The sequence below is a fragment of the Oncorhynchus gorbuscha genome, linkage group LG07 (genome assembly GCF_021184085.1).
Source record: "Oncorhynchus gorbuscha isolate QuinsamMale2020 ecotype Even-year linkage group LG07, OgorEven_v1.0, whole genome shotgun sequence".
Lineage (NCBI taxonomy): Eukaryota > Metazoa > Chordata > Actinopteri > Salmoniformes > Salmonidae > Oncorhynchus > Oncorhynchus gorbuscha.
In genome coordinates, this window is record NC_060179.1 from 20,533,784 (window position 1) to 20,551,876 (window position 18,093).

Sequence of the window (18,093 nt, forward strand, 5' to 3'; positions counted from 1 at the left end):
TGTGCAACGTGTGTCTATATGACAAAGTCTAATTAATGACACACCTTGTATCACCTGCTTATGTTGAAACTATAAATATCACTGCATTTCTCATGTGGAATAAGCCTGACAAAGACCTTTTGGGTTGAAACATTGTACAATAAACAACAGGGGCATTCATCAGTGTGTGAGTATCTATTACTTCAGGAGTTTATTTTGTACCCAGCACCTGCAAGTCATTGGATGTGAGTACACGGTGTTTGAAACTAGTCATTATACATTACTAGACATTTTAGAGGTCAAAGTCCCTCATTCGTGAAATGTTATTATAAGAAAAATGCCCTGTTTTCATCCAACTTTATTATCGGGGTAATATTTATAATAACTGTGATGCAAACATTGCAGCATTATTATATACTGTAGCATATAAACATACCCCTTTTCCCCGATTGTAAAATGAAATTACTGAAAGGGTTTTTGGACAATAACGTGTAGACTTCCCTCATGGGTGCATACTGTCCAGTGGTCAGAATGAGACACTGCTGCATAGTCAGTAAGTATGTCATCGTGATACTGCATAAATATTGCTATGTACGATTGATTGCCGAGTGAATATGAGTCTAGGGGCGTTCCACTGTATTACAACATGATACTAATTTACTATTTAAAAAGCAGTCCCTAATCATTACTCGTCTCTCTTGTATCTTTCACAAGGCCTTTGAGGACATCTACATTGAACAAAGAAAAGTGATCAAAATGGTGCTGGAGTACGCCGACAAGATCTTCACCTACATTTTCATCCTGGAGATGCTCCTCAAGTGGATTGCCTACGGATTCAAGAAGTACTTCACTAACTATTGGTGCTGGCTGGATTTCCTGATTGTGGATGTAAGTACAACGTTTATTTCCAACCCCTCAGACATGATGATGAGATGATAATGTCATTTGCTCAAGCAGCGGCCCACTTCACTTGATTGTGTTGTATAATCTGTCCAGGCATTATCAATCGAGCTTGATCAGTTTGTCGTGTGTAATCTGTCCAGGCATTATCAATCGAGCTCGATCTGTTTGTCGTGTGTAATCTGTCCAGGCATTATCAATCGAGCTCGATCTGTTTGTCGAGTGTATTCTGAAATCCCTGAATTCGTTTTGAGACATGGACCATGTGGAATCCTGATGTGCCTTTGTTTTACTTTGTCAATAATAGTTTTCCAAAACATTGAACATTATTGAGCCACTTCACTTTCTGGGTGATTTAGCTGTTGTGCCAGACAGGATGCTCAATGGAGATTCTTGTCCGGGAATAGGCTTAATCTGTGTGCCGGAAACCGTTTCATAATGTAAAGTATACTGGTAAATACTGTCTTGGCAGGACTAGATGAATTCTCACCCGACCTACTGCGGTTCTCAAAAATTCTTTGTCCAAACAGCACAACCCTGAAGCGAGTTTAGCGACCCACAAAGCCCTGAGTTTATACGTCACTTATTTACATGATGTTTGTTACCACTATCCTCAGGGAGAAACATGAGAGGTGAGTTCACGTCAGTAGTTTGGACATATTGGTCTGTGGCAGAGAATCTTTGGGCAGAGAGAGAGGCTTGAGCAATTAGTGTTTGCTCTCTGCACACAGACATACCACACAAAGGGAGGGAGAGAGTGTGGACAGGAAGCGGGGGGAGGGAAGAAAAAGAAATAGAGTGAGGGAGGGAGAGAGAGAGAGCTGACTAGACAGATGTAAACAGCAGTTTCTCCCCGGGAAATGTCTCCCGCATGGCTTCATGTTTTATCATTGCCATGAAAACTGCCCAGTCAATACATATTCCCCATACATAGCTAGTTGGGTCTATTTATAATGATCGATTATATCTTAATGTGTCTTTGTTTTGGATTTTCAGCAGAAGTTGTTCTATTTAATTTGCCATGTGTTTCTTCGGGGCGATACATTGCCTTTTCTTCATGTAAATGTGAGATGAAGTGAATTGAAAAGTTGGCATTCAAAATGATGACTTCCTATTGTCCAGCAAAATAATGGCGACATGCTGTATACAGGTGTACTATCTTAATTTGACCAGTTTCTCACAGCAGGAAACAATTTATGTGGATTAAAAGTAATATACATTTTTGTAGGGGTTGATACCTGTTTAGTTAGAACAAATAAAGTCTGACATTTAAAGTGTAAATGATACGTTTTAGAAGCCTTTTTAAAACTCACTACATGTTTAACATTTCCTGAATTGCAGGAAAGTTCTCCTGCAACAGAGGGATCAAATTGAGATCCTACATCTGTATAGTTCCCTCCTGAGTGAAGTGATTCAATATTCTAAATTGCTGATAAAGATGTGACAAGTGAAGGGGGAATCCCATTGTGTACATGCGCTCGCTGGATCTTCTGAAAGCCCCCTCAACAAAGTGTTTTAATGCATCCTAAAATAGTATGTGTAATGCCAAAAGATCTCCAAGTGCTGAAGTACCAAACCCCATTAGCAAGAGGATAACGAATGAGTTCATCCCCTTTATCTCAGTGTGCTCTACAGTTCATGTTCAACAAATGATTACAAGTGTTTTCTTACACTCCGAGGCATAAAAGCTCAAAAAGACCCTGCTCTTGAATCGGTGATTCATTAAAACAACATGACGAAGTCTGTGAACCTTTGACAATATTATGTATCTGATTGTGATATTAATCTCATATAGTGTCTGGAGGGCAGTTGAATATGAAGTTGTGAGGGGTTTTGGGGGGGCTAAAAGTTTGCTCCATGCAACGTTTGCTGGTGTAGAAACCTGTGTGTAGTTAATAAGTCTGTACTGTATATTCATTTACAAGTAAATAAGCAAGTAAGTAAGTAAATAAGTAAGTATCTGTTTCCACTGAATTAACTATAATTTGATTCACACAGATATCAGTGATTGGCCTGTTGGCCAGTGCCGTCAGTATAGAGCAAATTGGCACCATGCGAGTTCTCAGGACCCTGCGAGCATTGCGTCCGCTGAGAGCGGTGGCCCGCTTTGCCGGCATAAGGGTAAGGCCTGATTTGACTGCTGACCACCGCCACGACCATCCACAGTAGACACCTAGAGCTGTAGTTTCTGGTTGGCTTTGCGGTTGACCTTTCATTGACCTCTCTTCCTCCCTCTCTTACACAGTTCCACGAAGATGTCTTTAACAGTCCTATTTCTATTTCAGTCTGTTAACAAGCTTCTTAATTTCTTCACTTATGAAATAAACTAAGTTTAACATTATGTTCCCTTGAATAGCAGATAGACGTCCTCGATGGGTGACAGCACACCTTGGAGTCTAATGATCTGTTTTCCCCTTAGGGCTGTTGCTAACAGGAGGGACTCGCCAGGGTTGTCCAGTGTTCCCTTTCAGGTTCTGTGTATCACAATTCCTTTGAACAGGTTGTGGCAGCCCCCCTAACCATGTGGGTTCTTGCGCTTTCTGTCCCCACCTAGGTGTCTTTGGTGAGTCTAGTAGCTAACATGCTGGGCTACTCGGACTTTGCTGCCATCAAATCACTTAGAACCCTCAGAGCTCTGAGGCCGCTAAGAGCACTGTCCCGATTTGAAGGCATGCGGGTAAGAGTCTTCTCTCCTCTCTGACTCATCAACTCCCGATTGTCCTCAAACCGTCTTCATCATCACTCTCTCTACCTCTGTTGCCACCCTTTCTTTCCCTGACCAGCAGTTTCTATTCAGAATACTCAAAATGTTTCCCCACTTTATCTCTCCACTTATAGTGTTATAATGCTGTCAAATCCAATTCTCCAGCTAATGCCACTAATCCCTTGACATACTTTCCCTTGGAGCTGGCAGTGGCAATATTAGCACAAAGTGGCAATATTAGCACAAAGAGATAATTTGGTTTTCATATTTCAACTCTCCCCTCTACCTGACATGACTACCTCATTATCCGACTTATCAATTTGGATAAGCTTTGTTTCATATTAAGCTTTATTTTGTAGTCTTTTCTACCTGTTATTTACATAGAGCTTTCATGGTGAAATGATCATTAGGCCCTACATCATCATTTGGAAATCATCAAAACAGGCAGTATAAAATGTGTAGAACATACTGAAGTTAGAACAGAAAGTGGCCTATTGTTACCACATAATTACCATGTAAATACTTGACAGACACATGCTGTAACACGTATGTCAAATACAGCATCAGCATCCATTTGTGTTGGATCCTTAACATCTTTCATGACCATCGATTCCCCAAATCATGTCCAGTTCTATCATGTTTAATTATACATAATGGTTCATATAATTATGAGAATAGACTGAAGTGCCCGAGCAGGGTAAATGAAGTAGATAGATTGAATTACAACTGCAGTCTTCGAGCTCTCCAGCAGTATTACATTTCATGTCAATTCTTCCACCCTAGGCTCTAACATGTAACATCACCACACGATTTCTTCCTTAGATTCTTCGATAGATTCTTTTGAAAGGAGAGATTGCACATGTATGTGTCTAATGAGAAAACCAGTGTAATTACGTAGAAGTTGAGAAATTGCTTGGTAATGGAATTGAGCATTTTTTGTAATTACAAGTTTGCAGTTAGACCAGTTCTCAATAAATCAATGTTGTTACAGGGAATTACAGCATTATTACGCAGGAATATGGACACATTTATGTAGTGTTACCAGAAAAGCTGATAAATATAGCAGCATTATTCATGTACATGCCTAATCCACTTAGTATGGAGTATTTCAATTATCTCATTCCAATCTTTCCATCCTTTCTCACATCTATAGTTATCTGTGATATTACATTACAAGTTGTTGCTCACTTCTGACAGTATTAATATTATACTCCTTGCTATTCCGCTGTTTGTTTTAACTGTAGATTTTGTTATCACGTTCTCTTGCATGCATCCCCGTGTTCAGATATTCCGATGAATGTTTAGCCCGTAACATTTCCATAATCGTTATTCATTCCCTAAAGCACATCCTTAAACCCTCTTGAACATTTCATGCACACTATAGTTAGGATTTTGGGCTATTGTTCCCTCCCATTACACAGTGTTCGTTTTCTAAGTAGACACCTGTCAGCCTAGCTTGTGGCCTCTAATATGTATATCATTTCCCCTGACATCCACTGGAATTAATTTGAATTCCTGCCCATGAAATTTGCATGCTGTCGGAAATGTGGGGCTGATGTCCACAGAGCTCGCTGCTCTCCGCCACTGTAAATCTGGCAAATGGGATTAGGCGTCACGCTGCTTTAAAATGACTGGGTCCACTACTCAGTGGTAAACGCAAAGTGGAAGTGCAGCCCGGCTATACAGAGGCGCGAGTCTGAGTGAGCAGCAGATTTCTTTGTGACACTCTCTTGAGGGATGCACGGGGCTAAACCCCCTATCTATTGGTTCCATTAGAGCTGTGATACTCAGGATCTCCTGGCTCAGCACTCATTTCCTCTCAACCAGGAAATCTCTTACCAGGGTGGTTTGAAAAGCTGCTGCTGCTCCTGATTGAATATAAGACACACACTCTTAATAATCTCATTTGCCAGATTCAGTAGTTTGCATGAACTTTGGACATTTTGGGTTTGATTATTATCTTTTCATTCGGATCTCTTTTGTTTGAGTGGTTTGATATTTTGTGTTTTGGGGGGTATGTGGATTGGGGTAAGCACTTAGGGTAGGTGAATTGAACCACAAGCATGTAGACACTGAGTTTCTCTGATTGAGTTACTGTCGTGTATGAAGTGTGGCACGTGACAGCAAAAGGGTGCCGGATGGATACCTGACTTGATGTGTTTCCATGGAAACAGGTTGTGGTGAACGCCCTGATTGGCGCCATCCCGTCCATCATGAACGTCCTGCTGGTGTGCCTCATCTTCTGGCTCATCTTCAGCATCATGGGGGTCAACCTGTTCGCAGGCAAGTACGGCCGCTGCGTCAACCGGACGGGCTACATCCACAACGTATCCGTGGTCAACAATAAGACCGACTGCCTGGCCATGAACGACACGCAGTTCTACTGGACTAAAGTCAAAGTGAACTTCGACAACGTGGGCGCTGGTTACCTTGCACTCCTACAAGTTGTGAGTTTGGCTTTTTTTCCCCTTTCCTTTTATTTTTCCTCACAGTTTGAGACGTTCTTTCCTCCCACTTTGTACTTTATACTTTTTGTTGCTGCCCACCTTGTCTGTCCAGAGAGCCCCGAATCAATCAACAAGTCGCTAGGGCTCTTATTTTTAGCAGCGACGGGGGCCATTACAGAGAATTGTGTGATCAGCGAGAGAGCACTTCATTCTTCGTTTTAACTTAGTTGGCACGGTAGCCTAGCAACAGTTCACTTAGCTCCTTTCTGTCACCTTCTTGTGACTTGCCTCTATGCAAACCTCCCATTTGCATCTGGAAATAGTCTGACCCTCAGTCATTCACAAAAGCCAGTAATAACACGTAACCAAAGGGAAAAGGCCCACCGGCGTGATTTCTCGCTGATAAGAACTCACTTGTGTTAAAGTGGGGCTCCCCACTCACTCTCCTTTTTCCTCCAACTAGAAAGACACTCCATGCAGTCAGGAGGAAGCCCATATAAGTCCTTTCCACTGCCATTAATAAAAACATAGCTCTCACATGGCACACATGCAAATATTTATTTTGTACAGACAGTAAGTGTTTTTCTCTGGGTGGGGGGGTGCTTCCTTAAAGGAAAGATAGATTCCCCCACTCTGTGTCATAGTTTGGAAAAATCCAGAGGCTGGAAATACAAACATATACACTATATATACAAAAGTATGTGGGCACCCCCTCAAATGAGTAGATTCAGCTATTGCAGCCATACAATTTGCTGACAAGTATAACATTGAGCACACAGCCATGCAATCTCCATAAAAAAACAACTGGAACAACTGTCTTCATTGACATTTTCAACCTCTCCCTGACCAAGTCTGTAATACCTACATGTTTCAAGCAGACCACCATAGCCCCTGTGCCCAAGAATGCCAAGGTAACCTGCCTAAATGACTACCACTCCATAGCGCTCACATCTGTATCCATGAAGTGCTTTGAAAGGATAGTTATGACTCAAATGAACACCATCATCCAGGAAACCCTAGACCCACTCCAATTCGCATACCACCCCAACAGATCCACAGATGATGCAATCTCTAATGCACTCCACACTGCCCTTTCCCACCTGGACAAAAGGAACACCTATGCGAGAATGCTGCTCATTGACTACAGCTTAGCGTTCAACACCATAGTGCCCACAAAGCTCATCACTAAGCTAAGGACCCTGGGACTAAACACCTCCCTCTGCAACTGAATCCTGGACTTCCTGACGGGCCACACCCAGGGGGTAAGGGTAGGCAACAACACATCTGCCAAGCTGATCGTCAACACAGGGGCCCCTCAGGGGTGCGTGCTTAGTCCCCTCCTGTACTCCCTGTTCACCCATGTGTGTGTGGCCAGGCATGACTCCAACACTATCATTAAGTTTGCTGATGATGCAACGATGGTAGGCCTGATCACCGACAACAATGAGACAGCCTGTCAGAGACCTGGCAATTTGGTGCCAGGACAACAACCTCTCCCTCAACGTGAGCAAGACAAAGGAGCTGATTGTGGACTATAGGAAAAGGAGGGCCGATCACACCCCCATTCACATCGACAGGGCTGTAGTGGAGCGGGTCGAGAGCTTCAAGTTCATTGGGTGTCCACATCACCAAAAAACTATATGGTCCAAACACACCAAGACAGTCGTGAAAAGGGCATGACAAAGCCTATTCCCCCTCAGTAGACTGAAAGGTTTTGGCATGAGTCCCCAGATCCCCACCATCGAGACTGGTTGCATCACCACCTGGTATGACAACTGCTCGGCATCCGACCAGAAGGCGCTACAGAGGGTAGTGCATACGGTACACTATGCGGTGTAAGAGGAAGGCCCCAAAAAAATTCAAATACTCCAGTCACCCATAGACTTTTCTCTCTGCTACCACACGGCAAGTGGTACCGGAATACTAAGTCTAGGTCCAAAAGGCTCCTTAACAGCTTCTACTCATAAACCATAAGAATGCTGAACAATTAATCAAAGTGCTACCCCGACTATTTGCATTTTTTTACACTGCTGCTACTCCCTGTTTATTATCTATGCAAAGTCACTTTATTCCCCTACCTACATATACATATTACCTCAATGACCTCGACTAACCTGTAGCCCGCACATTGACTCTGTACCGGTATCTCCTCTATTTAGCCTTGTTATTGTTATTTTATTGTGCTACTTTTTATACTTTAGTTTATTTAGTAAAAATGTTCTTGACTCTTATTTTCTTAAAACTGCATGGTTGGTTAAGAGCTTGTAAGTAAGCATTTCACGGTAAGGTCTATTCGGGCCCATGTGACAAATCAAATTTGATTTGAAACATTGGCAGTAGAATGACCTTACTGAAGAGCTCAGTGACATTCGACGTGGCACTGTCATAGGATGCCACTTTTCCAACTAGTCAGTGTGTCAAATGTCTGCCCTGCTAGAGCTGCCCCGGTCAACTGTATGAGCCGTTATAGTGAAGTGGAAACGTCTAGGAGCAACAACGGCTCAGCCGCGAAGTGGTAGGCCACTCGAGCTCACAGAACGGGACCGCTGAGTGCTTAATCGCGTAGCGTGTAAAAATCACCTGTCCTCAGTTGCAACACTCACTACCGAGTTCCAAATTGCCTCTGGAAGCAACATCAGCACAAGAGCTGTTTGTTGGGAGCTCCATGAAACCGGTTACCATGGCAGAGCAGCCGCACACAAGCCTAAAACTTCAAACACGCTGACAGCATTTTGGTAAACCAGAATTACATTAATTTCCAATGAAATGCTGCGTCCGCCTCACAGCATTGCGTTGCAGAGGCAGTTGCAGTGCGTTCGGTCTGGTGCATATGTTGGATTTATCACGGCTTGACAGAAATAGTAGCGGAAGGTGAATGTTGAACTATTGTTGCATATAAATCCAGATGATGCTGCATACTATTTTGCGCAACGACACTATGGGTGAGTTCAAAGCGTAAGATCACCATGTGCAATGCAAAGCATTGGCTGGAGTGGTGTAAAGCCGCCCGCATTGGACTCTGCAGCATTTGAAACACGTTTTCTAGATCACTCTTCACCATCTGCCCCCATACGAGTCAGGCCTAATCGCCCAACATCAGTGCCCGACCTCACTAATGCTCTTGTGGCTGAATGGAAGCAAGTCCCCGCAGCAATGTTCCAACATCTAGTGGAAAGCCTTCCCAGAACAGTGGAGGCTGTTATAGCAGCGAAGGGGGAAGCTGGTCCATATTAATGCCCATGATTTTGGAATGAGATGTTTGACTACTAGGTGTCCACATATTTTTGGTCATGTAGTGTATCTTCAAATCTGATGTCAAAAGCAAACATCTTTTACTGCGTGAACGTTGTGTATACAAATGCATCTTTTGTCCTCTGCATGTGTTTATATGGCGATAATAGTGGCACACCTCCTCTAATTACCTCATCATGCCCATTGAAGTTTATGTCCTTTGTTACAAGGCTACATTCAAAGGCTGGATGGACATCATGTATGCAGCAGTGGATTCTCGTGCTGTAAGTATTAAACGCCAATGTACTTGTTTTGTATAACATTATCGAAAGGGTTTGGTACATAGAGCTTTGGTATTTTCATTAATTTCATTAATGGCTGTCTTTGTCATAGTCATGCCTTGATGCAATATCACAGTAACATTTACCAGAATAACACAGATTTCAACTGATAAAAATGTAACTGAATGATGTATTGCTTTTTCCACTGGCTGGACTAGGTGGAGGAACAGCCTATCAGAGAGGTGAACATGTACATGTACCTATACTTCATCATCTTCATCATCTTTGGCTCCTTCTTCACCCTCAACCTCTTTATCGGGGTGATCATCGACAACTTCAACCAGCAGAAACGAAAGATAAGTATCAAAAGCATCATGGCCAACAAATGGTTTGATGTGAACAAACCAGATACCTGCCATGAAAAAAGTGTTATTTTCACAGTGAAAATAACAGAAAAGGGGTGTCTCTTTACTTAGGTGGGCAAGACATCTTCATGACAGAGGAACAGAAAAAATATTACAACGCCATGAAGAAGCTAGGGTCTAAAAAGCCTCAGAAACCGATTCCAAGGCCAGTGGTAAGCTGGAGCTAATTGAACCCTACTTTCTTGATCTTATTAAAGAGATAGATCATTTCTTTGAAGGTATTAACTTGTTTTTGATAACACTCCAGATAAGTCGAAAATAAGTTAAAACCTAAATAAAGTGAACTATTCCTTTAATTTTCTTTGCCCTAGTGTATTAGCCTCTTGGGTTCCAAAAGGGCTTTTCACCCTCTTCTCACACCTCCTCTCTTCTCCCAGAACCAAGTGCAGGGCTTCTTCTTCGACCTGGTGGGCAAGCAGGCGTTCGACATCATCATCATGGTCCTCATCCTGCTCAACATGATTACCATGATGGTGGAGACGGACGAGCAGCCGGCCCGCATGGAGTACATCCTCAACAAAATCAACCTGGCCTTCATCATCATCTTCTCCTGCGAGTGCCTCATCAAGATTGTGGCGCTGCGGTGCTACTTCTTTACCATTGGCTGGAACATCTTTGACTTTGTGGTGGTCATCCTCTCCATCGTTGGTGAGTCTGTTGTTTGGGCTTAATCAGAGGTTTTCAATTATTCTCGTTACAATTACATGGGTTCATCACCTGGCAGTTATACTGGAATAAGGTTGCTATATGTAGCTATATGTACCTGATGTCTGGCCAACGGTTTGTCGTTCTCTTCTAATGTCACTGTGTCCTTGGGTGTCCTTGGGTATTACAGTTGATCACATGACCTTGCGTTGGCTGACAATGTCACAAAGATTATGCGTGCGCATCGATTGGGCTGGAAGCTGTGCTTAGCTATGATTCTGAGCGGTCAGATAGCTAGCAACAATGACAAGAAGCTGCCATGTGGGGAATCGTAGGTGGCTCGTTTCAGCTAGTTTTATCTTGTTCATGATATCATGTCTCGTTTAGCGGTGTTTTGACTGATTTCATGTCAATGCTCATATGGCTAAAATTCGCTAGCTAGCTAACCAACAATTGAGAGACAACAATGTATTTGAGAGACAACAAGTGCTCCGTGTGCAAATGTATTTCTATTTTCAATAAACATCTTGAGACTAATTATAGTTTACATGTTGTCAAAAATCTAATCCAACCCCATCTGTTTGCCTCATACTTGCTCACACACTTGCTAAACAACCAAACCGTCTGTAAGCAAGGCAAACCACATCACTAGCTGGCCCATACACAGATTATGACATTTAGCTTGGAACCTTCAAATTTACAACAGATTACAAATCATTTGAATTTAGTTCCAAACAATATCATGCTCAAAGAACACATTTCAGAATCTTAGTTGTGTTTTTCAATGCAACGGACAATACACCTTGGCTATCATCCAAGATTTTAGTGTCCATTTGGCAAGGTTATCTATCATGACAATCAAGTCATTGCACTTAAGTGGCGCTATATCTGATGAAACTAGGACACTGTGCTTACAGTAGGTAATAGCCCCTGTTCAGTATCTGCCAAACAAATTCCCTGTTCTGTGAGGGGGTGGGGGGCTGAAGCAAACCAAAGGGCCAGCACATAGATTGAAGCTAAGTAGCTGCCGCCATGCTAACTGATGTGTGTGGACAAGGATGCCCCTGTTGAGGTGAAGGTAATCCTAGCAATCAGGGCTGTCAGTGGGGGTGATTTGGGCGTGATTGAGGTGCTGCATCAGCTGACTGTAGTCGGTGAGGGGGCTGGGGGCTTGACATATGGCTCTAAAGGGTGGCTCCCAACCCCCCTCTCCGATCCATCTCAGGTGACAGTCTTGTTCCATGGGGAGAGGAGGGTCACAAATCAGGGACAGATGGTAAATTGGTTGTGGGGGTGAGAGGGTTGGGAGGCAACATGAACGTAATTTGAGGGCAGACAGACTCTGTAGTAAGAGTGGAAGCCTTTATCGTGGGCTCATTGGTGATTGAGATGGTGGAAGCTGGAATTTACATGGAGGAGAACGAAGCTAATATTCACTCCTGGTTACCAATTGTCAACCTAATTTTCTAAGACATTGTGTACATAGTGTGTAGGGGTGGCAGGTAGCCTAACGGTTAAGAGTGTTGGGCCAGTAACCAAAAGGTTACTGGTTCCAATCCCTGAGCTGATTAGTTGAAAAATCTGTCAATGTGCCTTTGAGCAAGGCACTTATTCCTAAGTCACTCTGTACCTTACTCTATGCCGTTAAATGGTTCATGATGGTCTATTAGAAGTACAGAAATCTCATTCATGTTTTTTCCCCTCCTTTCTTCCAGGTATCGTTCTCGCTGACATCATAGAGAAGTACTTTGTATCGCCCACTCTTTTCAGAGTCATTCGATTAGCCAGGATTGGACGAGTACTGCGACTCATCCGCGGAGCCAAAGGAATAAGGACCTTACTCTTTGCCTTAATGATGTCCCTTCCTGCCCTGTTCAACATCGGCCTCCTGCTCTTCCTGGTAATGTTCATATACGCCATCTTTGGCATGGCCAACTTTGCCTATGTCAAGAAGCAGGCAGGGATCGACGACATGTTCAACTTCGAGACATTCGGCAACAGTATGATCTGTCTGTTCCAAATCACCACGTCGGCAGGCTGGGACGGCCTGCTCAGCCCCATCCTCAACAACTCTCCGGAAGAGTGCAACCCCAACCTCGTCCACACAGGCACCAATGCCCGGGGCAACTGTGGCAACCCCTCGGTGGGCATCACCTTCTTTGTCACCTACATCATAATTTCCTTCCTCATCGTGGTCAACATGTACATCGCCATCATCCTGGAGAACTTCAGCGTGGCCACCGAGGAGAGCACCGAGCCGCTGAGCGAGGACGACTTCGAGATGTTCTACGAGGTGTGGGAGAAGTTTGACCCGGAAGCCACGCAGTTCATCGAGTACGCCAAGCTGTCAGACTTTGCAGACACGCTGTCGGAGCCGCTGCGCATCGGCAAGCCCAACAAGATCAAGCTGATCTCCATGGACCTGCCCATGGTGAGCGGTGATAAGATCCACTGCCTGGACATTCTGTTTGCCTTCACCAAGCGCGTGCTGGGTGAGTCGGGCGAGATGGATGCTCTCAAACAGCAGATGGAGGAGAAGTTCATGATGGCCAATCCGTCCAAGATCTCCTACGAGCCCATCACCACCACGCTGAGGCGCAAGCAGGAGGATGTGTCGGCCGCTGTTATCCAGAGGTGCTACCGCAGGCATCTGGTGCGGAGGCAAATGAAGCAAGCCTCCTTCCTGTACAGATCAATGCAGATCAGTCTGACGCAGAGCCCCTCGGGCGAGGGGGGCACCGCTCCAGAGAAAGAGGGTCTCATAGCCTCCATGATCAAGGAGCACTACGGGGGGCCTGAGATGGAGCTGATGGAGACCCTGTCCTCCACCTCCTCTCCACCGTCTTACGACAGCGTCACACGGGCGACTAGTGAACTTTTCCAAGTTTTAATTTCTGAACAGTCCAGGAACAGTGACTTGAGCGAACATTGCCCCGCACCCGACAGAGTACCAGACCGCGAGACATTTCTGTAATGGCAACTAGGAAATGCTTTTTTCTCTTTTTGTTGTTTACCGAATGTAACATAGCTCAAATGACACTGGTTTAATACTTGTGGTTGTCCAGAGAATCTGCAGGGGTTTTCATAGAGAAAAGGCTAACTATTTATTTATTTTTGGAGAACATGCTTTGAGGGAGTACACAAAGGCGGTGTGTGTAAATCCTAGATAACCTTTGACCCTGCTCATGTCAACTTTGCTTTACAGTTAATATGCATGAATGACCTTTGCAGGGTCACAACAATTATATCACTGATGTAATAATAATTTATTAGACTGAAGGAAATACAGTTTATCAATATTTACAAAGTATGCCTGACCTTATGAGTTCATTAAAGGTCTTACTATTATTGGTGTAATTACTTATAATAAATAGTTTTCAAACTGTGAGATGTGAGAAAAAAACTAAGGGATACAATTTTTCGTAGTAAAGTATAACATTGTTGATGTTACCAGTCTTTCATAGCAGTACAATAATTACTATTTTTTATATTTTTAGAGTAAGAAAAAAAACATGGCCTCTTCTGAATTGCAGTACTACCACATTGTATTTGAGCATATTTTGAGCATTTTTGCATTTACGTTTACACGTAAAGATATCCCGAGATATCCGGGGGCCCTGCATTTTAGTTGTTTTTCTTTCATAACAATCTGGACCTAGTTACACAAAGCTAAGAAGCAGTGCAGTAACCATGATCTGTATGTGACAATCAAACCTACATCTATCTCATGGTTACGATTGACAGATTTCTCTTTCTCCATAACTTCTGTTGGATTAAAACTGCCCCAATGGCTATATATTTTATATGACCATCAGCGATCATATTCACTATTAGTCGGACGGATAATCATCCTATTTATTTTTTATTTAAAGTGTGTTTCGCATGTTTTGACTGCATCATATAGAGACGTTGTGCTCAAGACTGAAAAACATTTATTTATCTATTTTGCACAAACTGTGTTTAGCAATAATTTACTACTTTTTAGGATAAAAGGGTCAAAGTTTGTACAGCATTTATTTTTGCTTGAACTCTACAAACCGTTCAGCTTCTCTTGGTTACCCATAGCTTAGGCCGACTCTCAACTATATCACTGACACTGGTTTCTATTTGACTCAAATAATAATAAGGACACCGCTCAACTTTAATATGATATATATTTTCAGGTTATGGTTGCAGGTGTGTTGAAGGGCTGTTTTCTGTAGCAATAGATCCAGTGTGTGCCTGGTATATACCCCTGTCCTGTTTCTAAATGGACCTCTACTCACATCGTTCTCCCATTAGATGCCATGGGTGTGTGACTGGGATCGCACTGCTATTTACCAGTGTCTACGGGGACTTTTCTAAAGACATTTCTGATTGCATGCTTTGTATTGGGAATGTTGGGGAACATGTTTAAAAGTCGGGAGCGATCCTATTCGTTTTTGGGTTGGACATTTTTATACAAAAATGTCATGGTGAAAAGTCAACTCTGCACATCTCTGTCATAAATGCACTGTTTTCATCCTAATGAGAGCTGCTTCATCATAAATACATCCAAGACATGCACAGAAAAAGCTTATTTTTCATTCTTATAAACTGTCAGAAATGCAATAACCTACAACAGTCATCTTCTCAGCAGTCCGTATATAATCGTTTTGTTGTTATAATGATTATTTCCAGAGCATTTCTCACTGCTCAACCACAATGCAGTGCCTCAGTGAAGCCCCCGTTGCAGTAAATATTATTCAGAAAGACGTTTTACTACTTTCAGTTGACATTTTTTTTAGTATGTTGCAAACACATGCCTCTGTATTTAAGATAACAACCTCCTGTGAAATAAACGAGAAAGCCTACAATATCACTGATTATTCTTTTGATTTCAGAGTCATGTATGTGGTAGTGGTGCGCGGGTCAGCTGTTTGTTCACCCGCAACCACAATTGCTAATAACCCATCTGCAACTGCCCGACTTCATGTGATAGTGAAAATGCGAGGCCTGCAATCGACCCCAACCCTAATATAGAAAACGCACTGTAAGCTACAGCCAGAGATGGCAGAACGGTTTCTTTACGGGGTACAGGATTTGTTTTGCCTGATTGAGATGTGTTTCTGCTGATAATTCCTGACATTTTGGTATGGTATTTGTTTGTCAACTTGTCCATAATTAGATACATGCAGCTTCTCCTCTGTCATTATATGTTGCCCTAGAAGACTACATAAACCCTTCTCTGTAATTAGATACATGCAGCTTCTCCTCTGTCATTATATGTTGCCCTAGAAGACTACATAAACCCTTCTCTGTAATTAGATACATGCAGCTTCTCCTCTGTCATTATATGTTGCCCTAGAAGACTACATAAACCCTTCTCTGTAAATCGATACATGGAGTTTCTCCTCTGTCATTATATGTTGCCCTAGAAGACTACATAAACCCTTGCTAACCAGAATAATGTCATAAATCAATAGAATGAATGCTTCTGCTGCTTTCACACAACAAATACATTTAGGGACCAGGGAGAAAATGCAATAACTCTACCCCAAAAAACTGGAAAGATATTCTGTGCAAAATTTCCAAATGACATCCGTTTGATCGGTTGTAAACGAAATAGAAAACTGTGAAAACGACCCAATATGTTTTAGGAATCCTATTTTATGTGGTTGAAATACTATCAGCTTTTATGATGCTGATAAAGATGATGCACCTACAGATGGTATCTAACTGGCATTCACATTCTCTCAAGATGCTGAAAGAAAGAAATCATATTTCTTCACTCCTGTTCCGAGTCAAACCTTCGCCGACATTTGGAGTATCATTTTACTTCAATAAATGCTTAATTCTGCAGGAGTTAATATTAAGGTTATGTGAGAGGTTATAGACCTACAGTCAGTGTCTGGATTTCAGTTTCCATTTAAAACATCTGAACAGTAGGCTACAGTTCCCTTGACGTGCCATAGGCCTATTTGAAGTCCCCATCTTGTGACTGTCGAATTTGTATAGCGCCTCACAATCATCACACAACATAACAGACACTCCTATCATCCTCTTTAACCACTTTGACAAATCTTTCCCAAACATAACTTTTCTGGGCCTCCTTTCTCTTTATTTTCAACTCTACATTTCACAGCTTTTCTCCAATTGAATTAAACTCAGACATTGTCCTTTTGACTACATGGATCATGTTAAAATTTTCTGTCATTTCCCAAAGCATTTGGCGATTGGTGTGTAGGCTATTTGGCGATTGGTGTGTAGGCTATTTGGCGATTGGTGTGTAGGCTATTTGGCGATTGGTGTGTAGGCTATTTGGCGATTGGTGTGTAGGCTATTTGGCGATTGGTGTGTAGGCTATTTGGCGATTGGTGTGTAGGCTATTTGGCGATTGGTGTGTAGGCTATTTGGCGATTGGTGTGCAGGCTATTTGGCGCATGTACAGTTAGGCCCTAAAGCTTACAGGCTTACACATTAGTACCAGGTAGTCTAAAATGATGAAAGAAAAACTCAATGTAGCCTATAGATATAAACTGTAATAGAATGATACATTTATGGATTTCTAAAAGGTATCGTTTTCAACCCCCAATATTTAATGACCCTAAACCCACCAGCCCCACACCCCGGACTGGGGTTATGACTCAACCCGCTCATCACTAGTATGTGGCAGACCTGGGCGAAAATATTTTCTTTCAAATACTTTAGCTGCACCTGATTGAGCTTGCTTGGCACAATGGAAACAATGGGATAGTCCGAGCTCATCCCATCTGGAACTGCAGAAAGGCTCCATCGAACACTCAAAGTTTTTGAAAGAAACAGATACTATTTGAACCCACGGCTGGTATGTGGTACAGTATAATGCGAGCAATCTTCATTTTGCCAAATGAGAACGGCATTATGTTGAGAAGAAGGCGATGGATTGTACTATGACTCCGCAGCATGAAGAAGAAGTTTGGATTTGGCATACAGAAGGGATGCAGCATCATGCTACAGTAGCTCAGAACATCAACTCAAGTGACCTACTATGATGTAGGTTACTGGCTGTCAGTAAGTATTACATGTCTCTATTATGGCTGCGTTTAGACAGGTAGACCAATTCTGATCTTTTTTCCACTAATTTGTCTTCTGACCAATCACATCAGATCTTTTCACGTCAGATATTTTTCAGAGCTGATCTGATTGGTCAAAAGACCAATTAATTTAGAAAAATATCAGAATTGGGCTGCCTGTCTAAACGCAACCTATTTGGTTATACAAGGAAGATTGGCTACTTAAGTGGAAACCCCACCAGGGCTACAATGCAGATGTTCCCACCGACCCTCAAAAGAGATGATGTAATTTGGAATCAGTTGGGTTAATTCTGGCATCAGTAATTTGGTAATTTATTTTTTTCCAACACAAATTGAAAGGGACTTAGGCTACCTAAGATGATCAAATCCTAAAGTAGGGCCAATAATACAGAAACTGCAGAAAAAAACATTACATTAACATCTTGTCTTGCATGGATGTTAAAAACA

General features: G+C 42.5%; 1 protein-coding gene across 1 annotated transcript in view; it reads left to right on the forward strand.

The window, feature by feature from the left end:
* Window positions 1–15,449, forward strand: part of scn5lab (sodium channel, voltage gated, type V-like, alpha b) — a 216,934-nt gene extending 201,485 nt beyond the window's left edge. The window contains 8 exon segments of the mRNA XM_046355765.1: window positions 694–867; window positions 3,434–3,556; window positions 5,758–6,030; window positions 9,492–9,545; window positions 9,761–9,898; window positions 10,015–10,119; window positions 10,345–10,615; window positions 12,328–15,449. Coding sequence (XP_046211721.1) covers window positions 694–867; window positions 3,434–3,556; window positions 5,758–6,030; window positions 9,492–9,545; window positions 9,761–9,898; window positions 10,015–10,119; window positions 10,345–10,615; window positions 12,328–13,586 — 2,397 coding nt within the window. The 3' untranslated portion in view covers window positions 13,587–15,449.
* Window positions 15,450–18,093: the final 2,644 nt, after the last annotated feature.